At 40.4% G+C, this 26407-nt stretch overlaps 1 protein-coding gene across 4 annotated transcripts in view; it reads left to right on the top strand.

The window, feature by feature from the left end:
- The window catches only part of LOC143895423 (intraflagellar transport protein 80 homolog), a 148146-nt gene that overhangs the window by 44323 nt on the left and 77416 nt on the right, over nt 1-26407 (top strand). For 3 of the 4 annotated variants that reach the window (XM_077402490.1, XM_077402488.1, XM_077402489.1), the window contains exons 4-5: nt 11710-11832; nt 11911-12050. In XM_077402490.1, the coding sequence (XP_077258616.1) occupies nt 11710-11832; nt 11911-12050 (263 nt within the window). The remainder of the gene's footprint in view (nt 1-11709; nt 11833-11910; nt 12051-26407) is intronic. The other variant, XM_077402491.1, reaches the window with a different exon arrangement.

Below are 26407 nucleotides of genomic sequence, written 5' to 3' on the forward strand. Positions count from 1 at the left end.
GCATATTCAAAAAGGCCACAACGCGAAATTCGTATCGTGGCACATTCAAAAACGCTCATAATGCGTTTACGCAATGTAAAAATGCTACAACACGTTGTGGACGCTTATTGATACAGCCATGACGCGATGTGGATTTTTTTATAAAAATAAAATTATAAATATAGAAAAATAACTTTGTCCGCCAGTGATTAAACAGCAATTATTAATTTATTACTCGACTAACTGGCCCATATGTACAAAAGTATGCACTACGTTTCGGCTCAAGGTTCGAGCCCTTTTCAAGTGCGGTCTAAAACAGGATACAGCAGAACATAATGTAATATATAAAATAAATAAAAATAAAACATAGAATAATCTAATTAAAAACGTTAAATTATGAGCAATACTTATATCATCGAAATGACTCATCAAAAATTATAAAGAAAATTAATAATTAGCCTTATTACATACAAGGGCTTACAAGCGGGGGAAAGGCTTCACTACCGTTAAACTAGACACATAGTGTGCCTTGCAAAATACATGCGTGGACTTTCCACGCGTGGAAAGTTGTAAACCCATGTGGCAACTTGTCTCACGTGGAATGTGCATGCGTGGAGGCAGTAGGTTCAAAAACATACACATATCGTCATGGCTGTATCAATAAGCGTCAACAACGTGTTGTGGCATTTTCACATTGACAGGACGCGTTATAAGCGTTTTTGAAAGTGCTACAATACGAATTTTGCGTTTGTGGTCTTTTTGAATATGACAGAACGCGTTGTGGTCGATTTTTTCGCTCACAAGTCAGTGAGCGTTTTCGGACTTTGAACTTGACATATTTACAGTAGCGATAGTGAGCGTTGGCATCTTTGACGTAGTAGTTGCCAGGTCACGTGACTCGCCGCCATCTTCCTGATCGTACGAACGTTTAAGAATGAAAAAGAGAGAAGTACCTTTCTCTTTGTCATATATACAGGCCGTCATATTCCTGGTTGTACGGAATTGGAACCCATTAAAAACGTCCACTGTCGCTACTATATATACTGTGCCGTTATATCGTTTAGATTTTCTATCCCAGCATTCTCGGACCTTCGTTTTGAGTCGCCATCTTATCGTTTCTTGTATACATTGATTTTGTCTTTTACTTAAAACTTTTACTATTTTTCTTTAATGTTTACTCAATGTTCTTTCATTTGCCGCAGGCCGCAGCGCCATGTAATAAGCTTCTTCAGGAACAATAGTCTTTTATATATAATTTGTTATATATTCTTCTTTGCGTGTCTCTCGTCCTTAACATGTTTTTCAACTGTTTTCTGAAATCGCCGGCAATAAGGGAGAACTTGTGATAAGGCTAAATAATTTTAATCCTTCTGATACGTGGAAGATGGCATCAACCGACAACGAAAAAGAAGTCGTAGGAGACGATACACCTGTTAGGGCAAGAGGTGCAGAAAAACATAACTACGCGTTGTTGGCCGATGTCAAACAAATATTGAGAAGGAAATTGGAGTTCACGAAAAGAGAAAAGGTCCTGATGGAACGAGAATTAGTATATCATGAGAACCAGTTATTGAGACAAGCACCACAGTCTGACATGCTGTCAGGAGACTCGAGGGCGAAGATAAGTATAAAATCTATGGCAGATTTGATAAAAGATTTCGATGCATTTGAGGGTTCGTCCAACAAAAGGAAAAAACAATTCCAGCTGTTAATAGCAACGTACGGATAAAAACTCAGCCAAGATTTTAATTTCTACAAAGTTCAAAACTAAAGTATTGCGTCGGTTTTATTCGAAACCCGAATATACCGTGCATGCCAAAAGTTCCGGAACAGCTAATTCTCAGAAAGTATTGGTTTATTGGAAAAATGTTTCAGATTAAAGTTGGAAAGTTCAAATAGGAATAATAAATAATCTTATTAGATTTTGAGTCCGGGACCAATGTTGGGCCCAGTAGAGTCCAAATTAAAACTCTAACTTTTTTAAATACTTGTTTATACATCTCCTTAAAGCCTTTATTTATACACAAATATTTAAAAAATTGAGGTACTATTGCAACAGCATATTTTTGAGGTTAAATCAAGTCAAAAAGTCCTATGCCATTTTTCCCTCCAACAAACAATTACACAGATCTACAGAAATTGGTGTAAGAATTGAGAGTGGTTTCCTATGTAATTTTTCACGCTAAATCCGAATCGATTAAAATTCGCCTATCACGTCAGGTCTCGGAGATAATCGCACTTAAATGTGTCAAAATAGGTCATTTTGGCCTCTTTCATGGGAGTATTGCAGAGTGAGAAATTTTTCCCGCACATTTCTGTCGGAAGCATCTTATAATACGATTTTTTCCCTTTAAAATCCATTTTCACACGCTCACAGATTATTTTTTTTTTTATAGATAAATAAAGAAACGCTCGCATGTCAAAATAAATAGGAATAAAGGCCAACAATCGAGCAAACACGTAGATGTCAATTTAAAGTAAATTTAATAAACATACTTATATACAACGGAACGTTTCAACCGCACAGGGTCTTCTTCAGCCGTTTTAAATTAAAAATTACATAGGGTCGCGCAAAGTGAAAATTAACATGTTAAAAAGTAATACAGTAAAAAATAAATTAAAAAGTACACATTTCTCGATAGTAAATGACAAAGCCGTCTGGAGTCACATCTCACATGAGAGCATTCGAATATTAAAACTTGTATATGAATAATAAAATTGTATATAAATAACTGTGAGTCTATTGTAAAAAGTAAAATTATATATATGTGAATGTCTATAGTCATTTCGCAAGTATGCAGTCAAAGAAGAGTCCATGATCTATTTTTCGTTGGTTGGCAAAAACGAACCAAGTCAGAAGTTAAAAGGCAAAAATCTTAAGTCCATCAACGTTGTAGTCCGTTTAACAAACATTTTGAAATTCGATGTCTCAATAGTGGGATAAAGTCTATGTGATTGTTAAGTATGGACTTACAAATTAAAGAATTGCGTCGTGGTCCGAAACTAAGTGCTCTCGTGATCGATGTTTGCTCCCTTACGTCTCAAATAATAATGACAAGCATTCTCATTAGGTAACGATGGTTAGTCATCGAAATAATAAATAGTTAGATGTCAGTGAGTTCGCTAAGAATACTGTAATATGACTCATCCAAATACTCTGTGTCCTTGTTCAAATTAATGCTATTTTTTTGTTCTTTAATATATAGCATTTCCGAGACAAGTCTTTTATAATAGTTAGGTTCCGTATCCATTATTTTGACGTTGTCCCAATAGAAAGAATGATTAAATTCTTTAATATGTTCGGAAATGACCGAGTGTCTGGATGGGTCCATTTTTATATTATTTTTATGTTCGTTAATTCTAGTTTTTAATTGTCGCTTTGTCTGTCCTACATAAGAAGCCTCACAATCTTTACATGCAAACTTATATACAACATTACTATTAGTAGCTAATGAGTTCTTATCTTTTTGTGCTTTGATTATGCTACTTAATTTATTAAGGCATCTAGAGCCAATTATGTGTTCCTTTCTATTGAATAATAATGTTGCTTTTTTTCAGATATGTTGTTGACAAATGGGATCACTATAAATTTTCTATTAACATCGCTCGAATCTATTGAGTTGTTTATATTGTTTCTAAGTTTACCATTAATCAGATTGTCGAGCCTGGTGTTTATTTTTTTTTAAATTAAATTGAGAGGTTAACCATTGTCCAGTAATATTTCGATGACCATTTCTAAATTATTCTTGTGATATATAGGGTGAGATAACAAAATTACTCTGTCAACTAAAAACTGTAGATACAGCCTATTTTATGGCAAATAGGATGATTTGAAAAAAATGACAAGTATCTACCCAAGAACGTTTTCTTGTGAAACCAGTCGATTTGTATGGTGTTATCTACTACCTGCACCGACAAATCTAAGAAACTAAGACAACGGTTATTCTCGTATTCTAAAGTGAATTTTAGGCGCTCATGATAGCTGTTAAAAGTATTCAGGATAAAATCAATCTTGTTCAACGGCGCGGACATAAATATGTCATCAACATATCTGCGATAAATAGATAAAGATACATTTTTAACGTTTTTTGTTCCAAGTCCTGCATGACCACATCAGCAATTATTGGAGAAAGCGGTGATCCCATTGGTGATCCATGGGTTTGCTTGTATATAACGTTATTGAATGTGAAAAAAGTTGACGAAAGAACAAATTTTATCGCATAATAAATTCTTTTTTTGATACTTTCGTTCTTTGTTTTATGTAATCCCATCTATTGCTGATGCCCTCAAGTGCCAAACTTATGGGGACATTTGTGAAAAGCAAAACTACGTCCAACGACACTAACACTTCGTTGCTTAGAATCTTTTTGCCGGAGAGTTCGCTATACAAGTCAAAACTGTTGTTGACGTGACTGTCAGTCTTAGGTATGCTTTCAGAAATAATTTGATGTAAATAATTGGCGAAGCTATATAGTGCAGTGTTAACAAAAGAGACAATAATTCTAAAAGGATAGTTTTCCTTATGGATTTTCGGAAGACCATAGGCTTTAGGAAGGATTGAGTCGCTCGAGCGGAGAGAATAAACTTTCTTTTGGAAAATGTATTCTTTCCTTACCCATGTTTTTAATAGGTTATTTAACTTGTTTTTAATAATTTTCGAAGGGTCTTTTTTTACAACTGAGTACGTACTAAGATCTTGTAACGCATTTTCCATTTTTTGTATATATACATTTTTATTCATGACAACCGTGACGTTCCCTTTATCCGCTCGTGTGAAAATAATGTTCAGGTTCTCATGAACAAAGCGTTGAGAATATTTGTGCATTGCAAACATTTTATCGTTCGTGATATTTTTTGGTGGAGTGGTGTGTAAGAAACGATGGAACTGTGAGATAAAATTATTTCAAATCTTTATAAGATTTCTTATGTTACACTGTTTTGTATTACCTTCCACATCTTTAATAAATTCGTGAATAACTTTCTTTTTATTAAAGCTGATTGGAAGGCAAAAGTTGCCACCTAATTGTAGGAGGTTTGTGACCTCTGGAGGGATAACCGTATCTGAAAGATAAACCATTTATCGTTCGTATGGCTCAAAGGATCAGATGTGTTATTTGTAAACTTTATGGGATCAATAAAAGTTTTTACAAAGGTTCTATTACTGTTTCCCTCCGGTAATTTTTGTGCATAATGTATGCGACCTGGATTGTTGTTATCAATGGCCCAGTAGTATGCAATCGGTTTAGAAGAGTAAGCTTGGTTAAATTGAGATTACTTTTTTAGCCAAGCAAATTTGCTTTGGTGTATTTGCGTTAACCTTCGTTGTAAGTTAAAAAACCGAACCGTGTAGTGTCTAGTAATGTCGTTCCAAATGCGAGCGGGTAAGCAGTTGGACAATCTACGGGACAGGAAGGAAGTTTCTTGTCGTAAGCCGTGGATAATTTTATATAGGTCCAAAATTTCAATGCGTAAAGTCTTCGTTCTGCACTTGTTTAACAAACTCTCAAGCTTTCTTATGGAGCGTGAATCGTATAGGTTTAAGACAGTATTATACATATAATTAAGATGCGCTGGAGTCAAATTGTGATATTTACAAAGTTGTAAGAATTGTAACTTTGATGTGGCTCTTATGGCTCTGTAATTTGCATCGATCCATTCTTTAAATATGCGGAGAATATCTTTACCAATTTTTTTTTCTAATTTAAAAATTAGAAAGTTTTATATCGAACAAAAATTCATAATTTTGTACCCATTCTGCACACACACACGCACGCACGCACGCACGCACGCACGCACGCACGCACGCACGCACGTACGCACGCACGCACGCACGCACGCACGCACGCACGCACGCACGCACGCACGCACGCACGCACGCACGCACACATACATACTCACATAGGGATCAGATCCCCGTCATGTTTACGTTGACCTTAGGTTACATCGAGAGCGGGGATCTAACGGATACTTTTAAGATTAAATTCGAATTCAGTGACCTCAAAAACCCTTTATAAAAATGCATTTTTTCATTTACACAAAGTCTTAAATTTTGTCCAGTTTTTGACCGGTATCGGCTCACTGTGCGCCGCTTCATTTTGGGCTCATTGTATAGTCGGTGGATTCTTAACTTTAAATTGATATTTACATGATAGACTTTCTCTCGCTTTTTGATCGCTATGTATCAAGTTCAATGAAAGTCGTTTAGCCCCCCAAAACTTCTCAAAACTTGGGAGTTTCAAAAGTAAAATCCAAAGAATGCTCTTAATAGTACTTACTAAGGCCCAGTTTCCTAAACTTTGGTTAACTTTTAACTTAAAGTTAACTCACTCTTTGTCTCTTTCTAAGGGGGACTAGAAAGAGACGAAGAGTGAGATTCTAACGTTAAAAGTAAACCGATGTTTGTGTGAAACTGGGCCTAAGAGGAACAATTTGCTGTAAAGTTTGTTTCTCTATGACTTTCCTAATATGAGTAAAAAAATCGAGGTACAAAGGCCCTTTCGGAACTTTGACCCCCCACTTTTAACCACCTGCGGTTTTCATCAAAGAATTTCTTTTTACTAAATTTTTAAAACAACCTAGCTTCCGAAACGCGGATTCGCTCGCGGCTGGTCAGGGTTTGGAGGCGCGGAGGAAGACACAAAACTCGGTTTTCAAGTTGCAGTAATAAATATTTGTTCTGTGGTAATCGGTGATAGTTACATGAATCGCATATTTACATACAAGCACATACAAGCTTTATTCGCGGATGGAGCGCTACGTAACAAACAAGGATTGATTCTACGGTGCTCGGCGTTAGATACAAGAGTTACGTATGCACCAGTACGTTTGAATCGCGGATGGGACGTTGTGTAGTCGCGTATGTACTTACGTCCAACCCCGGGACTAAGATAAGAAAATCTGGGAAACAAAGGAAAGGCTAATCAGAGGGTAAGGAAGGACGCAACTAGATACTTGCAAATGTTGCTCGCAGGTACACGCTCTGAGGCACGTGGTGCGAGCCGAACGCACTTTCGATAAGAAGGGTCAACGTCCGTAGGGACGATAGGACGCCTTCTGTGAGCGGTGCAATCGTCGGTCCTCTTTCGAGTCAGGGAATTCAATCCCTTTAACTCAGGATCGGACCTCGTGCGATTTCGAGAGGGAGAAGAGTAGCGGGGTGTGGTTATAAATAAATGGGAATGTATTTATATAACACAACTAAAACATTTATTAAAAATATAAGTTGAGTAAACTATCAATATTACAATAAGTGAGAACAAGACAAATTAAACGTGTGATTGAAAACATTTAAAATATATTTAAGTGTGGAATATATGTGTAAGGTGTATGTTTGTGTACTTTTCGCGGGTGTTACATTGGTGCGGGGGTGATCAGGCAGGATCTTTGAAGGGGAAACCTATTCAATGAACATCTTGCCCGCTATTATTACAATCGAGATCAGAATTGAATTACATAATTCTTTAGCTAAATGTACGTGTGGTGTACATGTGTATTTGAAACTAAATTAAGTCGCAATTAAAAATAAAATATAAAGAAATATTTGCGGGGTAAAAATAGAGAGACAAAATTTATGCATGGAAAATAATTAAGGACCGCCATTGGAATAAAGGTTAAGGTTATTTAAGGTTTTAAGACGTTTGATTTTACTGATTCCATAACCAGCCTATTCCGTCGATTCCGTCGATTTAATTGACGTTTAATAAAACATATATGTTATTAGAAATATAATTCATTTAATTTAAAATAACTATTATGTTGGATTTTACTCAGGCATGAGATAAAAAAAGGAGGGGAGGAAACTCTTCTAGTTTAAGCGAAGAAAATGCTATGAGTTCAAGGTGACAGCGAACCGGCCGAATCCGCGACAGCGACGAAGACGCTGGAAGCCAAAGGCCGACAAGTCAGCCAGACCCGCGACAACGCCAACGACTGCCGCAAATCCAGTGCCTACGCCGATCGACCAAAAACCCGCGATAGCAAAAACGAGGAAATAATATGAGTCCACCGACGTCAATCAACTAACCCGGAATAATAAGAAGGAATACCCCGCGTCCGCCGATGAATCAGCTAACCCGGAATAATGAAAAGGAATACCTCGTCCGCCGATAAATAACAATGATAATAAGACTTACTACTTGTTGATGTGTTACGTTCAATCTGGCTGGATCTTTTTGGGCCCTGTGGATAGGTTTTCGTCGATAGTGTCGATACTCAATAAGTTTAAGTTTGTGCACAGAATTTAACTTAACTCAAGATCGGGTTTGAATGTGATACCGTTCATAAAATGGAAGAGAAGGGAAGTAAATTGAACTAAAGATATGAACCGGAGGGAAGAGATGAACCGGGATAAAGATGTGAACTGTCTGAAGAGAAGTTGAACTAAGAAAGGGAGTCACGCGATGTCGTGATTTATATAAGAAAGTTCAAAGAATGGAAGGGGTGGATTTCGTGTGGGATGTGTCTGGTTTTTGTTTTGAGGATTTCTTATTGGCAGGATGTTTCTTACTCAAGAGGTGGATTTCTCAGTTTTCGCCTATCCTAGAAAGCTAAAGACGGTTATCGATTTCTCCGGTTTTCCATTGGTGAGTCCCCTCGTAAGGCCCCCACTGTCTTATTGGAGGTGTAACCCATCGTTTCTTCCAGTCACGTATTTTGTTTTTCGGCTATCGCCGATTTCTCTTTTATTAGGGTGCTGGGTTCTTAGTTTATCTTGCGACCCTATTTTTAGTACCGACAGACAAATCCATTTCATCTAATCTTAATTGTAGTTTTATTGCAAACAGAAACTTAAAACAACCTAGCTTTCGAAGCGCGAATCTAGCTCGCGGCTGGTCAGGGTTCGGAGTAGGCGCGGAGGAAGACACAAGACTCGGTTAAAATATAACAAAAACGTAATAGGGTTTATTCAATTAATGTGAATACATTGAGGTAATCGCGGAGGCGGTACAAAAGATCGCGAGTACTGTTACGAGGGCGGCGATATATAGAGATCGCGGAGTAAACAGATATGTACAATAGATCGCGGACGTGGTTACATTGGCGGTGATATTCAGAGATCGCGGAGTAAACAGATATGTACAATAGATCGTGGATGTGGTTACGATGGCAGTGATATATAGAGATCGCGGAGTTCGCGGATTGGCGGGCGCGCGGGCTTGCTGAGGCACGGTGTACGATCACGGTGTGAACGACGCGGTATCGCAAGTTGGATAGCGTTGGCGGTAAGCGCGCGGCTGGAGCGTGATTAGACGCGATATCGAGCGGCTAATACCTTTAGCGGAGATAGAGAAGTACTCTCTATCTCCTGGCGCATCGAATCGTGTAGGCGGGAGGCGGCACCGTGTGGCCAAAACCTTTGGCGAGTAAGAGAAGAACTCTCTTACCCTGGTTCACTCCGGTGTCACAAGTGTGCGGATGGAAGTTTGAGTCAACTGCCTAGATACTTCACTCAGCAGAAGCAGAGAACACTCTCTATCTCCTGGTTGTTTGACTGTGGGATTTCGGGATCCGTGAGCAGCGGAAAATCGGTCGGATCGGTTGCTGGCTCACAGCGAAATCTAAAAGTTAGCAACATTGCTCGGTTTATATACGCCCGCGATGGCGTGTTGGCGTGGCGGGGGTATACGCGACGGCAATCGCGCCCGCCGGGATAGAGCGGCGGAGCGTTCGGGAAGTACGGCGCCCCGACGCCGCGATTGCGTTCGGTGGCTCTCGGCCGTTTTCGGCACCGCTCGGCGCTCCGAGTTGGTTGCCGCGCTAAGTCCGTTTGCGGCCTGATACGCGAGATAAATAAATTCAAAAAGGACACATCGTGCCTTGTCTCGCCCGGCGGGTGTTCGCCCGGGCGGCATTCGGCTGATATTTGCCGGGAACGATGCAATTCCGGGGCGCATCGTTATATCTTTAAAACAAGCAACAACAGCCTCCTTCCCATTTAAAATTTTTTATTTACACCCCCGCTCTCGTTTCCCTGAAGGCCAAAAGAAAATAACTTTTGGTATAAAATAAGTAGTCTTCTAAATGACCATGAACACGTGTTTTGACGTTTTTCTATATCTAAAGCCGTTTCCGAGATTCAGGGGGCTGGGTCAAACTTTAGAGATATCCTGTATACATGTAATAGATTACATATTTAATACGTTAATAATAGAAAACTTCGTGTTTTATTTTCTATAAAAATAATTATTTAGCAAGAAAAATGTTTTAATAACGATTTGGCGGAAGGTACGATCTATTTCTCATATAAGGTCCTTCTAAGGCACGGCGTCACACACGCGATCGACGACTCGACCGTCGACCTTCGAGTAGCAGTGGGTAGATAGTAAGCGTTGCCTCAAAAATTCGGCCCTAATTCCGAAAAGGGCATATACAAGGTGTTACAAAAATTTCCGGAGTTTTTTTGAAAACACTAAGCAGTTACAAATCGGTATATAAATTGAAAATCTACACTTAAAACAGAACATAAAACTTTATTAGAACATTAATAACAAAATTAAACGAAGAAAATTAAGAATTTTTAATCGACTCGTCTGGCTATTATCATGACAATACGACTTGATTTTGGTCAGATTATCGTCAAGACATTTCAGATCAATAATTTTGGTCTTTCTAAATTAATATTCTAAATATTTAATTAATTTAATTTTATTGTAAAAATATTACCTTAGCCAAGATTCAAACCTGGAAACCTCCCCAATTCCGTGTAGGGTGTCGTGCCAATTCGACCATTGAGGCATGTGGTAATATTTATTGCAATAATACGCGTATTAAAGAGTAAACAATAATAAGATGGAACATCAATTTTGGTCAACGGTGTATATTCTAGCAAAGTAAATGTCTCTTATTCATATTCGGTTTAAATAAAGAAAATTATAATAAATGCTCAAAATAGTTACCTTTGGCTTTAATACATTTTCGAAGTTGACTCGAAAAATTATTCGCAATGGTCGCGCACTGCTGGATGGTAGTTTCATTCCAGTTACGTCGCAGGTTCACTTTGAGGGACTTCGTTGATTTAAAGCTAACTTCAGAGATTTTTTGCTTCAAGATAGACCACACGGAAAAGTCCATCGGGTTCAAATCCGACGAGTTTGGTGCCTTTTTTCGCGTGGTCTACTTTGGAGCAAAAGATCTTTGGAGTTTGCTTTAAATCAACGGAGTCCCTTAAAGTGGCCCTGTGATGTGACTAGGATAAAATTACCATCTAGTAGTGCACGGCCATCGTGAACAATTTTCTGAAGCAGCTTCGAAAATGTATTAATGACAAAGGAGACAATTTTAAACATTTATTGTAATTTTCTTTATTTAATTTTGTTATTAATGTTCTAATTTATGTTCTGTTCAAAATTTAGATTTTTTTATTTATATACTGATTTGTAGTTGCTAAATGTTTTTAAAAAAATTCTGCAAATTTTTGTGTCACCTTGTAATTCCAAATAATGGTTTAGATGATATTCAGAAAAAAAACTTTTTTTTGAGAGAGAATTTTATCCCTTTAATATGCCATTGATTACTTATGAAAAAATATGTGTCACTTATTTTTTTCTATATTTTAATATATCCAAGGCTTGTTAAAATTGGAGGACACTTGGTTGTATTTCTTTGTAAGACAAAAATATGGAAAATCTTTTATATTTAATTAATTTATGTCATTTCTTTATATATTAATTTTATTATTTGCTTGAAATAAATTACAGGATGTAACATGTAATTATTTTATATTGTTATTAGAATGAAATATTATGGACTTGTATGGCTGTCATAGCAACTGATAATAGAGAACTGCATGCTGCAGAAGAAGCTTACGCTGCTATTTGTAGATTTGATAAAGTAGATTATATTAAATATATCAAGGTAATTAAATTATCTATTGATATTTATTTATTTTTATTAAGATGATCTAAAATAAAAAAATCCGTACATTGTTTGTAGAATTTGCCTACTGCTACAGAGAGACATGCGGAAATGGCTTTACTGGCAGGGGATGTTCCGATGGCAGAAGGTATATTGTTACAAAGCAGTTTAATTAAGGAGGCTATACATATCAACATCCAAATTTATAATTGGAATAGGTAAGTTAAAAAGTAACACAAGATTTAATTATAAAATACGCAATTTGATTATAATTTATTTTTATTACAACGCAATTGTTTAAAAAATTGATAGAAATATATTTCTTAACAAAATTAAAATAGAGATAGTTACATCGAATTAGATGATAAAAATAACGTATATACAGGGTGTCTCAACGCACTGTGTCCAAATGCTCGTGATGGGGTAATAGGGATCAAGATAAACAAAAATGTTCTCTACCATTTTGCGATATTCGCAATAGTTAATGAGTTACTAATTAATATGTCTGAGTGAATAAGCGCATGAGAAGCGGTAGGCCGAAGTCCGGCCAAGTCGGCAGGCGCGCGCGTGAGCGAGCAGTGAGTGGCGAGGGGCGTGGTCATGCGCCCATACGCGCGCTTGTCGACTTGCCGCGCTAATAATAAAAAACATTTTTGTATATCTTGATTCCGTCTACCTCATCACGAACATATGATTCAGTGCGTTGGAACATTCTGTATAACTTTGCAAAATATAAAACAATTTTCAAAAAGTTCAAGTATTTTAAGAACGTTCTCCGGATCTAGTCATGCTCAACTTATTGGGAACGGGCATGATGACGTCAGCTGGCCAATATGGCGGCCATAATCCACCACGTCAACACGTGAGACATATGTGTGCTCACGCATTTTTGTCGATATAAAAATAAATAAAGCATAAATCAGTGTAAAGTGAAAGTGAATCATGTTTCTAACATTGTTAGAAATCTTGCAGACTCAACTCTGTCGTCTCGAAATATCGTGAAAAGAGAGAAATTATAACAAGCTGGACATATCGTATCTTGTTGAATGATACCCTTAATTGCAAGATGTTTGCAAATATCTAGCTTAAAAAGTAGAATTTTTCACAAAATTGAAGGAAGCATTTCAACTAATGAAGAAATTGTTAAAATGTGTTGCTCTTGCAAAGCAGGAAACAGCGGATGATGTGAACATGTATTGCAGCACTCATGTTTTGTCAAAGGTATGTATGTTTTTTATGTAAGTTAAATATTATAATTTTTTATAATAATAAGCTTTTGATATACATGTAGTGTAAGTAAAATTTATAGTATATATTGATGACTTTAACAACCAATATTTTTTCTAACCTCAATGAACAGAAAGTTTTGAAATATAATCAGTTTATCGCATATACATATAACTGTCAATTCGCATGCAATTTAAGAAATTATTCTAAGACGATTAATTAATGTATTAATGCATAATTTAGTTTTCTCTATTTTAATGTTTCATTTATTTTAATATTTTAAGAGTTGAACTTTTGAAGCTTGACGAACTGTCTTGCACTGATGTCAAGTGCTCCTAAAAAAAAAAAACCAAAGAAGCATTGCAACAATATGAACTGATGCCTTTACTGGATCACTTTTGCATGCAAAAAATAAAAGCAAATGTAGTTAATGTGTCTGCAGAAAAAAGGGAGGAGATTAATAATAATTGGCTTTCACTCTCATCAAGTGCTATCAAAAAATATTTGTATTGTATGCAAGGCTGATCCAGTAAAGGCATCAATTCATACTGTTGCAATGCTTCTTTGGTTTTCTTTTTCCAGGAGCACTCAACTTCAAGGCATAACAGTTCGTCAAACTTCAAAAGTTTGACTCTTAAATTATAAAAAGAAATAAAACATTAAAATAGAGAAAACTAAATTATGCATTAATACATTAATTAATCGTCTTAGAATAATTTCTTAGCAAATTGACAGTTATATATGCGATAAACTGATTATATTATAAAACTTTCTGTTCATTGAGGTTAGAAAAAATATTGGTTGTTAAAGTCATCAATATATACTATAAATTTTACTTACACTACATGTATATCAAAAGCTTATTATTATAAAAAATTATAATATTTAACTTACATAAAAAACATACATACCTTTGACAAAACATGAGTGCTGCAATACATGTTCACATCATCCGCTGTTTCCTGCTTTGCAAGAGCAGCACATTTTAACAATTTCTCCATTAGTTGAAATGCTTCCTTCAATTTTGTGAGGAATTCCGCTTTTCAAGCTAGATGTTTGCAAACATCTTGCAATTAAGGGTATCATTCAACAAGATACGATATGTCCAGCTTGTAATAATTTCTCTCCTTCCACGATATTTCGAGACGATAGAGGCAGATTTCTAACAATGTTAGAAACATGATTCACTTTCACTTTACACTGATTTATGCTTTCTTTATCTTTATATCGACAAAAATGCGTGAGCACACATATGTCTCACGTGTTGACGTGGTGGATTATGGCCGCCATATTGGCCAGCTGACGTCATTATGCCCGTTCCCAATATTCATGCTTAAAAAGAAAATTTATTTTACTGAAATTAATTGTTTATATACAAAATATTACATATAATAACATCTAAAACATAAAAGGTTAACTTCACGCGTGAGAACTTATGCGGCGTTATTAAGTCACTGACGCCTCTCTTTCTTCTGTCACTCTGAACCGAGCGAAAAATTCATTAAATCGCGTACTTTACACAAGTATTTCTCGAAAACGAGTATCGCAAAAGCATTGACACTGTTCGGGCGTCGATCTCAGTGAGATGGCCTGACGTTGAGTTCCGCTCAGAATTGAACGAGAAGCGTGTTGTTGTGAGCGCACAACGCACTTGGAAACCGAATTGCCAAGTGTCAGGGAAATTCGACCCTAGCGACTAAAATCGTCAAGACCAAAGGTCCATCGAGGACCGATATCGCTGACGCGAAGGTCAGCGCGGAGCGCTGACCACACAGGTTAATGCTACCGCGGGCGATCCCGAGGTAGCAACGGGAAACCAATATAAGACCGCCGAATCGAGCGATTAGGCAGTCGGTCTGAGAACTCCACGACGTCGCGTTGAAACATCTACGAACTCTTACGAATCGCGAGACGGGAACATTAAATAAAGAACACCTCGTCCAAGCCAAGCTCTAGTATATTTAATAAAGTGTTAAAGTGGTGTTTAACAAAGTGTGATCATTAACCAAGCCCGCCAGACGCCCTCATCCCGATCCTTCCAAGCTCGCGAGCGGAGCACGACCCCTTCAGCCGTCTGAACGGCTAACATTGGTGGCAGCGGTGGGATCTGCTCCATCTACTCGCGCAAGAGGACCGGACTTCTGAGCTCATTCACACGCCTGAAACAAAACGAGCACATTAGTGAACGGCGGCAACATATCCCGGAGAGGAAAAGCCAGCTAAGACACGAGCGAAAAAGACGGTAGCAGCCGCGAGTGCAGAAGTGACACCGGAGACGGCCACAACCTACCGCACGGCATCACCGGCCCGAGCGACGACGCAGGGACACAGCGAAGCAGCATAGCAGCGCGGCAGGGACGCAGCGACAACAGGGACGCAGCCAAGCAGCAAAGCGGCCCGACGACCAGGCGATGCAGACGGACAGCAACATGCGATTCGTGGCGATATTGTAAGTGCGAAAATTATTATATCCCCGAGCGCTAAGTAGATGTCGGACGACCCAAACCGACAGACGCCCGTCCGACAAGCGTCGTTCGTCCATAGCGAGTCCGCGCACCGCGCTTCGCGTAATCTAGCTAACCCGGTGAGTGCGACGCGATCCGAAAGCGAAAGGTTAAACCGGCCCGCTGAAAGCGAAGGGGTGAACCGGCCCGCTGAAAGCGAAGGGTTAGACCGGCCCGCTGAGCAAGACGGATTAGACCGAGTTCGACAAAATTTAGATTCGCATTTTGCCGAGGAAGAGACGTCCGGACTATCTCCGAACGTTGTCATAGAACGCGAGTTTCCGTTCGACGAAGTAGACGTAAGCGTAACAGGCGAACGCGAACACCGCGATAATAATACAGAGCGACCGACTCCGACAGACTCACCGACAGACGTCTCCGACGTCACGCCGAGCCACGTGTCACAACGAGGAGAATTTTCCCTCACTTCATACGACACCGACGTATTTGATCCTAACGAGGAGGACTATACGCCTAAAGCTCTCAAAATGAGTCAGACGAGAAACGCGACTCCAAGCCGAGAAAACCGCGAGGACAATCCGGACCCAACTAGAGTGTCCGAACAAGCCGTCACCGAAACGGCGCAAAATGGACCGCCCGCCAGGCGATCTCAGGCCCCAGAGCCGACGCGATCCGAGTTGAGAGCCCCGGACGCCGTGATTACTGATTTAATTAATCTAATACGCGACATGCAAGAACGCATGGACCGCATCGAGGCTACGGAATTCGACCGATCAGCCGAACTCCTTCGCGCTTTTCGCGAATTGCAGAATCGCGTAGGCCGGATGGAATCCGCCACATACGATTCCGACACGCGAGACCGTCGCGTACACAGCCAGGGCCCGCTGGATATCACATACGGACGAACGCGTAGCGACGTCCGGAACCAACCGGGTCTAGTTACCGGGTACCTCAGCCTTAAAGAAGCGCGAGCAATGATACCCGAGATCAATGGAGATTCGCGAGAACGCGTCCGAAAGTTCATAAACGCTAGCACGTATGCTATGAAAAATATACAACCGACCAACGAGTCAATGCTACTCGAAGCTATTCTTTGTACGAAATTTAAAGGGAAGGCTATGACAGATTTCGACACGCGCGATATCCGCGATTTTGATCAATTAAAGCGCGAAGTCGAGACAGAATATTTAGGAAAACGCTGCACGACGCACTTGCAGCTGGAATTTAATTCGCTAGCGCAAAAGCCCGGCGAAAGCGCACAAGAATTCGGTAGGCGCGTCGAGAAATTAGCGCGCGAATTGTATGAAGCAATGGAAGAGGGTAAAGGCCACACGCAGGAACAGCAAAAGGCCATCCTTGAAAACATAAAAACTCAAGCGCTGCATAATTTTCAGATCGGATTGCACGACGATATAAAGCTGTTAGTAAGAGCGCAGCGATACGCAAGTTTGCAAGAAGCAATAACCGGCGCCAGCGCGGAGGAAAAGGTTAGGTGCCCCTCCCCGCGGAGCGCACAAGCAACGGCAAAAAATAAATACCCCGCCGCGAATACGCGAGGCGCGGGAAATACCGTAGGACAATGTCACAAGTGCGGAAAGAACGGTCATTACGCGCGAGATTGCCGTACGGGCCGACAAGCAAACAAATACGCGTTGCCGAAACCCGAGAAGCCTAGCGGCATTAACACGATAGAGTGTTCATATTGTAAAAAGGCAGGACATAAGCGCGACGAATGCTGGTTGTTAAACGGGCGACCAAAACCCGAGCGACCGCGCCGAACGAAAACGGAAGCAGTTAAGAAAACGCCCGTGAGTACTGTCAGAAAGACAAGGACACAAGAATCTAGCGAGGAAACATCCTCTCGCAGCAGCAGCGAGGAGGATGAGAAGCCTAAAAGGAATAAGGCGCGCGCCGCCGAGACATATCGTGTTGCACAGATAAGCAAGAAGCACGAGGAAGGCCCGCTAGACTTAGTGACGCTGCCCGTACAGGAGGCAGAGAAAGGAGAAATGAACCTGTTATTAGATTCAGGCGCAACACTCACGTTAATAAAAGTGGGAAATTTGAAAGCGAAAGCGATGGTGAAGGAAAAACGGTTAGCGCTAGTCGGCGTAACCGGACACCAGATTCACACGATAGGGAAGATAAAAGCCACTGTGGATCTCGGAGATAAAAAAATTCGCCACACGATGTACGTGGTGAAAGACAATTTTCCCATTGAGTACGAAGGCATTTTAGGAAACGACTTCCTCTCTAAACACAAAGCAGATATTTCAAATTCGAAAAAGCGATTAAAAATCGGCTCAGCTTCCTTTAAGCTCCGATCTTTTCGCAAGGTAAAACTTCCGCCACATAGCGAAACAATCGTGGAAGCCGTCACCGATCATAATCGTGTCGGCATTGTGCGGAGCGGCGAACCCGCCCCAGGGGTCTTTATCGGGCATTGCCTAGTGCAGCCCGTCGAATTTAAATGTCCGATTAGCGTATTGAATGTGACGGACAAGCCCGTGGAGATACTCACTCCACATGTAACTTTAGAAGACCTGCCGCCGCCCGACACCGCGGACGTTCTCTCGTTACGCTCGAGCGACGAGCGCGAGACCATCGCCGAACGACAAAAGAAAGTACGCGAGCAAGTACAGCTCGATCACTTGAACGCCGAAGAGCGAGCAGCCGTAGAACAAATTTGCGATGATTACTTTGATGTGTTCTATATAGACGGCGACCATTTAAGCGCGACTACCGCAATAGAGCACGAGATAAATATCCGGCCAGGTAGCGCGCCCGTGAATGTGAAACCATATCGGTTACCCGAGAAGCATAAGGCCGAAGTGAAAAAGCAAATAGAAAAGATGCTCGAAGACGGCATAATCAGCCCGAGCGCGAGTCACTGGAACGCAACGATAATAGTCGTTCTTAAAAAACCGGACGCATCCGGAAAAGTGCAATTTCGCGTGGTTATTGATTTTCGGAAAATGAATGATCTCACCATGGGAGATTCTTTCCCCATGCCGAACATAACCGACATATTAGACCAATTAGGTAACGCGAAATATTTTACCGTCTTAGATTTGGCCTCGGGGTATCACCAAATCCCCATGCATAAAAACCACAAAGGCAAAACAGCCTTCTCCACTCCGGATGGGCACTTTGAATTTAATCGCATGTCTTTTGGTCTGAAAAACGCACCGGCAGCATTTCAGCGGCTAATGTACGCGGTGCTGGCCGGCCTGCTAGGGCTGAGATGTTTCGTGTATATCGACGACATCGTCATATACGGGGCGACGCTAACGGAACATATCAGAAGAATAATAGCCGTGCTACTCAGGCTCCGAAATATACAATCTAAAGTTAAAACCGAGTAAATGCGCGTTCCTACGAAAGGAAGTCGTGTACCTGGGTCACGTGATTTCGGAAAAAGGAATCTCACAGGACCCGTCGAAACTAATAGCTGTCAAGGAGTTTCCGACTCCTAAAAAACTGAAAGACATTCAGTCGTTCATAGGCCTAGCCGGGTACTACCGAAAATTCATCGAAAATTTTTCGAAACTAGCCAAGCCACTGACCAAGCTCACTAGGAAAGGAGAAAAATTTATTTGGTCAATAGAGCAGCAAAACGCGTTTGAATTATTAAAGGAAAAATTAACAACCGCGCCGGTGTTAAATTATCCCGACTTCAATAAAGAATTTATAGTGACGACAGACGCGTCAGATTTCGCAATAGGAGCTATCCTCTCACAGGGAGTAGTCGGCCAAGACCGACCGATAGCGTACGCCAACCGCGTATTATGCAAAGCGGAACAGAATTATAATACGACGGAGAAAGAACTGCTAGCCATCGTGTGGGCAGTCAAGCATTTTCGCCCCTATCTTTATGGCGTTAGATTTAAAATAATAACCGATCACAAACCATTGATCTGGTTATTCAATGTTACCGACCCCGGTTCAAGATTAATTAGATGGAGGCTTAAATTAGAGGAGTATGATTACGAAATCATACACAAGGCAGGGAAGAGCAACCTAAACGCCGACGCATTAAGCCGTAACCCGATAACAGAGGCGTCAGCTGTGCATACGATACAGCAAGAAGAAGAAGATGCGCCCCGAGAATACTCGGAGGAGGAAAAGAAACAGATACTATACGAGTATCACGACTCGCCTATCGGAGGGCACCAAGGAGTCACACGCACTTTAGACCGAATCCGATTGCAACACGATTGGAAAGGTATAACAAAGGATGTCGAGACTTACATCGGCAGATGCGAATACTGCCAAAAAAATAAATTAAGCAGAAAAACGAAGATGCCAATGGTCATCACGGACACGCCGGAACGACCGTTTGAAAAATGCGCTCTCGACATCGTCGGTCCGTTAACAGTTACAAATCAAGGAAATAAATATATTCTGACGTTTCAGGATAATTTAACGAAATTTAGTAAGGCGATACCGATCGAAAATCAGGAAGCCAGAACTATCGCAAAAAAATTCGTAACAAAAATCGTGTTAGAACACGGAATTCCGGAGAAAATTCTCACGGATCAGGGCACAAACTTTACAAGCGAAATGTTCAAAAATACGTGCAAATTATTGAAAATCCAGAAGATTCAAACAACGGCGTATCACCCTGAGAGTAATGGGGCACTAGAGAGATCGCATCGTACTCTCGCCGAATACTTGAGACATTATATAAATCAAGATCAAACTGACTTGGACGAATGGCTTCCTTATGCGATGTTTACATACAATACGACACCACACTCTACTACAGGCTTCACGCCTTTCGAATTGGTCTACGGGCACCGACCTGACCTACCGACGGCCCTAACAAAACCGCCGAAATTTTCATACTCATACGAGGATTACGCAAAAGAACTACAAGAGCGAATCCGCGCAGCGAATCAAATCGCGAGAGAAAATACGAAGGACGAAAAAGCAAAATCGAAACTACAATTTGATAAAAAAAGCAAGAAGGCAACCTTCAAAGTAGGCGATAAAGTACTACTTTATGACGAAACGATACGACGAGGCCGCTCAAAGAAGCTCGACTCGCAATGGGTGGGACCATATATTATTTTAGAAAAACACGACAATGTAAATTACACGATTAAAATTAAACAAAAGACGCTACGCGTTCACGCGAACCGATTGAAAGCGTTAGTAGAGGAATAAAAAAAGCACTCACATTAAAGCAAAAGCAAAAAAAAGAGGCAAAAAAAGGGGGGAAAAAGAAAAGAGAAGAAAACTAACAGTACTCACCTAAAGGTCACCACGTCGCACAACGGAGATTTCTCTCCCCCCTGTGGCCACATCCACGGTAATCCTCAGGGGGAGGATATCAGCCCGAACTGCCTCCTCGTACGAGGGAGGCGGCGAGTCAGGCGATTCAGGCTCTGCAACCTGGGCGCGGGGAGCCCGAGCCACCCGCAACCAGTAGGTGCGCAAACACGCATCACACGTGGATAGCGCGAAAAATCGGTTACATCTAAAGCAACGCATTTTTCCTTTTTTTGGCACTCAAAGCACACTAACCGTAAAGAACCGCTTGGAGGCTAGCAGTAGACTAACGCAAAAATGCGCTACTCAAAAGAAATGACACTTGCTGACAGATAAAGTCAGCATAAAATAAAAGATAAATAGAATACCCCCAGGAACATATTCATATTACAGGCTAGCTATCACCCTACACCTTGCAAGGGAAATGACGTCAGAGCCGTTACCATACGAGATGACAGCGTTCACTGCCGAACCCGGCATATATTACGAGAAAATCGGACAACTCCAGCAAACGAAAGCAACATGGAAAATGGCAATACGCATAGACGTAACAGCATTAAACATAAGATATCAATAACTTCAGGAAAACCTAGCACGCATCGAAGAAATCTACAACCATGCCATGCACCAAAAACACATGCCAAATCACGCTCGAAACTATTAGGCGAGAAAATAGTAAAATGACACGCAACCTAGAGCAACTACAAACCATTTACCGATCACCCCTAAGTAAACGAGGCCTGATCGACGCTGTAGGCCAAATAAGTAAAACGTTATTTGGCACCATGGACGCTGAAGACGCAAAAATCATAAATGAGCAAATACAGTTGCTAAATAATCAACAACGAACATTGCAACACGCGGCAAAAAATCAATTGAAAATCATTAATGCTACAATAGGTCATATTGAGAAACTAGAACAAACACTGTCATATAACGAAAATTTAATGGCTAACGTTACAAGAAAACTAGAAGAACAGCTTATGTACAGAGAGGGACTAGACAAACAACTATTAGTATTAAACGCTATTTTGAATGACCTCACGACAGACATAAACGACATTACAGACTATCTGACTCACGCAAATCACAATATTTTATTAACGCGCGTTCTCCCGATCGAAAAAATAATCATAGAACTAAGAGAAGCGACCTCACACATAGACAGGAGATTGAATTTTCCATTCAAAATACAAGCCGAAAACTGGAATTCTATCCAAAATTATCTAAATGTAAACGCGTATTATGATAACTCGAACATATATACTATTCTCGTATTCCCATTGATAGCGTACCCAACATACGAAATTATAAAAATCACTCCTGTACCGATACACAATGACCATAATGTTTTCACACTCCTAGAACCCTCTCATACCCTACTAGGAATAAATCGAGAAAATCACAATTATATAATTTTAAAAGAAAGCGATTTAAATGAATGTACGCGAGATAATACCAAATTCACTTGCGCTCAAAATCTCCCTGTCTATTTTATAACTGCGAATGCGCCGACTGAAATACAACTCTTCGTAAAAACGTCGAGATATATAGAAAACCGAAAACAGCGTCACATAATCTGAAATGTAACACTCTGGATTGCAGTATCAGAACCCCAGACATGGTTATTTTCCACTCCAAAAACAACCGACATAATAATTCAATGCAAAGAATTGCCAGAAAATAAAGTAAAACTAGAGAAAACCGGAAAAATCACATTACGCAACAGTTGTAAATTAACTACACCAGATATATATTTAGAGACCAAAAACCGAGTGTATAATAAAAATGTAAAAATGTATTTACCTGAATTTAATGTAACAGACACAATAGAAAAAAGCATAACAATAAGCAATAGAATAGAATCCGATAAGGAAATAAATTTGGAACCAATAATCAAAGATCCGACAGAATTAATAAAATTAAGCTTGAATCTGGAAGAAATAAAAAAGGAAATAGAAAATAACCAACCGAACATTTTCACGAATAAAAATATTATATATCCCGTAGGCTCCACAGTCACAATTGTAATAGTAATAAGTATCATAGCTGTAATCATCTATGTAATAAAGAAAAGAAGGGACCACTAAAAAATTTATAATACAAAAACAATCATGTAAAATAGCATAAGACACCTAGATTGTAACCCCTCAAGGGAAAAAAAAACACACATAAATAAACGAAAAACTACGTTTTTCTTTTTCCGCGGGAGGAGGGATGTTGTGAGCGCACAACGCACTTGGCAACCGAATTGCCAAGTGTCAGGGAAATTCGACCCTAGCGACTAAAATCGTCAAGACCAAAGGTCCATCGAGGACCGATATCGCTGACGCGGAGCGCTGACCACACAGGTTAATGCTACCGCGGGCGATCCCGAGGTAGCAACGGGAAACCAATATAAGACCGCCGAATCGAGCGATTAGGCAGTCGGTTTGAGAACTCCACGACGTCGCGTTGAAACATCTACGAACTCTTACGAATCGCGAGACGGGAACATTAAATAAAGAACACCTCGTCCAAGCCAAGCTCTAGTATATTTAATAAAGTGTTAAAGTGGTGTTTAACAAAGTGTGATCATTAACCAAGCCCGCCAGACGCCCTCATCCCGATCCTTCCGAGCTCGCGAGCGGAGCACGACCCCTTCAGCCGTCTGAACGGCTAACAGTGTGTAATAACGCGAATCCGTAGACTCGTTGGAGGGAAAGCACTCGCAAGACAGTTTTGCACAACAATCGACTATTATTAATGACACGAGGGGGAACGACGAACCGTGCACCGCGAATACGAAAATCTTCTGATCCGTCTTTTCTCGCTGCCGTTTATCGCGGACGGAGATCTTGAAAAAGCCTCTAGGTCGAAGCTTCGTGCGGAACGGAGATCTTGAGCGCACGGCAGAGGAACGGTCGCGAGCGGAGCACGATCGGCAGTTTACGGACACCTCAAACAATAATTCACTTCAAAAATAATAAGTCAGATAGACTACTTCGACATACGTACTTACTGGAATATGATACGTTCGACTAGCAATTCAGACAGTGCGAGGCGAAGGTAGCGAGATCGAGGCGAGAACTCTGAGTCGACTGTCTTTTTAGCGAGAACTGAGGCAACTGACTTTTCGGCGAGAACTTAGGCGACTGACTTTCGACCGACGTTTTTGCGTGATACTTCAACGCAGTTAGCTCGAGAATTTCGGTTTTTCATTAACAAACACGCACAGAGAGCTGAATCGCTTGTTGGGCGATTCACGTCTCGGAGCCGACCGCTCCGGTGCTCCGACGAATAGGGGAGCTCGACGCGTCTCATCTACGCGTCGTATCGATCGACGGAGCCGGAGCGCGGGCGGAGAGGAAATCGTATTGTTGTGTTTGGCACGGAGATCACGGCTAAGTTCGACGGAACTTGAACAGACACTTATCGCATATTATTTCTATTTTTATGGAACATCATATACTAGTTTCTTAAAAACATTTAGAGAAAATTTTTTTTACAATTCATAATGTCTCTTTTACAATAGCTCGGAATAGGAATTCCATTTTAAAAGTTGAAACCTTGAAGCTTGATTTTTAATACCGCAAGAGGTACTGTGTACAATTCGATTGAGCACCCGAACAGTTGCTATAAAGTATTACTGGTTACTTTTGATATACTGCATAGCAACTGGGCAAAATTAATTGAAGCAGTTTTACCATACAATATGTGGGTCAAAATTTTGCAAAAGCTAAATTATTAATATTAACCCTCTGAGAACACACCTATTTTTTCATTCACGGAGAACACTCTGGGTCAATCTGACCCTACACACATTTTGGTCGTCCACCATTTTAAATTGACGAGTGCGATCAGCTTGAAAAATATTCCAGATGTACTTGAAACATTGTTAAATCAATTGATATAAATAAAAAGCGCCGTTAGAATTATTTAAATATTAAAAAAAATTTTTAAGTATTAATTAAGTATTTTAAATATTAATATTTTAAGTTAATAATTTTTGAGTTTTTTTGAAAAAAAAACGTAATTTACAAACAAAATTTTATTTTTTTATTAAAAAATAAAAAAATAAAAAAACAGGGTCAAATTGACCCAGTGTGTTCTCGGAGGGTTAAAAAGTTTTCAATCAATTTTTGATTAGTTAAGTTGTATTTATGTATTGTACGTTTTGCGCTGGTATATATGACATATACTTTTTTTGATGTTGTGTAAAATATATTGTTCGGGCGTCGCTTTCCGACGGTCGCCCTGAATCTGAATTCCGCTCAGAGTTGAGCGAGAAGCGTGGATAACGCGAGTCGTAAATTCGCGGGAGGAATGAATATTAAAGCACTCGGAACACAGATTGCACAAAGAGATATATAGTTTTTATTTCAAGAACGGAAAAGACGCGAGGGGGAACAACGGATCGTGCGCCGCGGATTCGGAAATCTTCTGAGTCGTTCGTACTTTTCTGCCAGGTATCGCGAACGGAAATCTTGTCTTAGCTTCTCGCATCGAAGCCTCTCGCGGAGCGGAGATCTTGTACGCGTCGAACGGAAATCTTGAGCGCGCGGCAGAAGAACGATCACGAGCGGAGCACGACCGGAAGTTTTTGAACCCCTCGCTAAGTAGCACACTTAATGAAAAAATATAAGTAACTTTGATCCGCACTTTAAAACGAAACGAGCGAGTAGCGATTCAAGCAGCGATTTAAGATGGAGAGAGCCGTGCTTTAGACGAGGATTGATACGCGACGACTTTCGGCTATGAGTTCTGCTAGCCCACGACTTGAGGCTAGGAATCCTCAGCAACGACTGACTGTCCGGCCAGCGAGTTCGCCGTTTACTCAAGAGGGTTGTTTTTCAGGAACGAACGCGCGATGAGAGCTGAATCGCTATTCGTCCGTATGGTCACATCACGCGTCACAACAGCCGTTTCCGTGCTTCGACAAATAAGGGAGCACTCTCGTAACGCGTGATCGCGATCGATGGGCTTCGAGGGCGCGGGGATCGCGGGGAACGTATGTTTCGAACAAGTTCGACAGAGCTCGAACCACATAAACATCGGTATTTCTCGATGTTAAATATAATAATGTTGTCGAGCCGATGTTTCGCGTAGGAAAGTTCGACGGATTTCGAACATATATAGTTGTGTATAAAATTAATTAAAAATGTGAACGCGTATAAAATATAGGACAAAGAGAGAAAATTTGGGTAATTATTTAGTATAGGGGAATCAGCTTCAATGATCTTGATCTTGACATATGTTATCAAGAACATGACTCTGAGTAACTTTTCCTTATAACTTAATCGTCGCTCATTGCTTATTTAAAAGTTATGAACAAACAAATTTAAGAAATATAACAGTTTGTGTTCATATGTAGGGGGAGGGAGAAGCTGTCGCTTCTCCCCCGCAAGCAAGGGTGAGTGGGGGTGGACGTTGGTTCGCGTGGAAAATTGAAAACTTTAACCGTACAATGATACACCTTGTTTCGCCCTATAAGCAGAAGTGGGGTGGAGTGCACAGTGGGCCAGAAACCCAAAAACAGTGGCCAAAAACCAATTTTCTATCAAATTGTTCATGTCATCATGTTCTAGATATTGTTACGCTCCGTCCGCTGTAAGAGTCGCGCGTACTCG

The sequence above is a fragment of the Temnothorax americanus genome, unplaced genomic scaffold, assembly GCF_048541705.1.
Source record: "Temnothorax americanus isolate GAGA-0224 unplaced genomic scaffold, ASM4854170v1 Scaffold159, whole genome shotgun sequence".
NCBI classification, from domain to species: domain Eukaryota; kingdom Metazoa; phylum Arthropoda; class Insecta; order Hymenoptera; family Formicidae; genus Temnothorax; species Temnothorax americanus.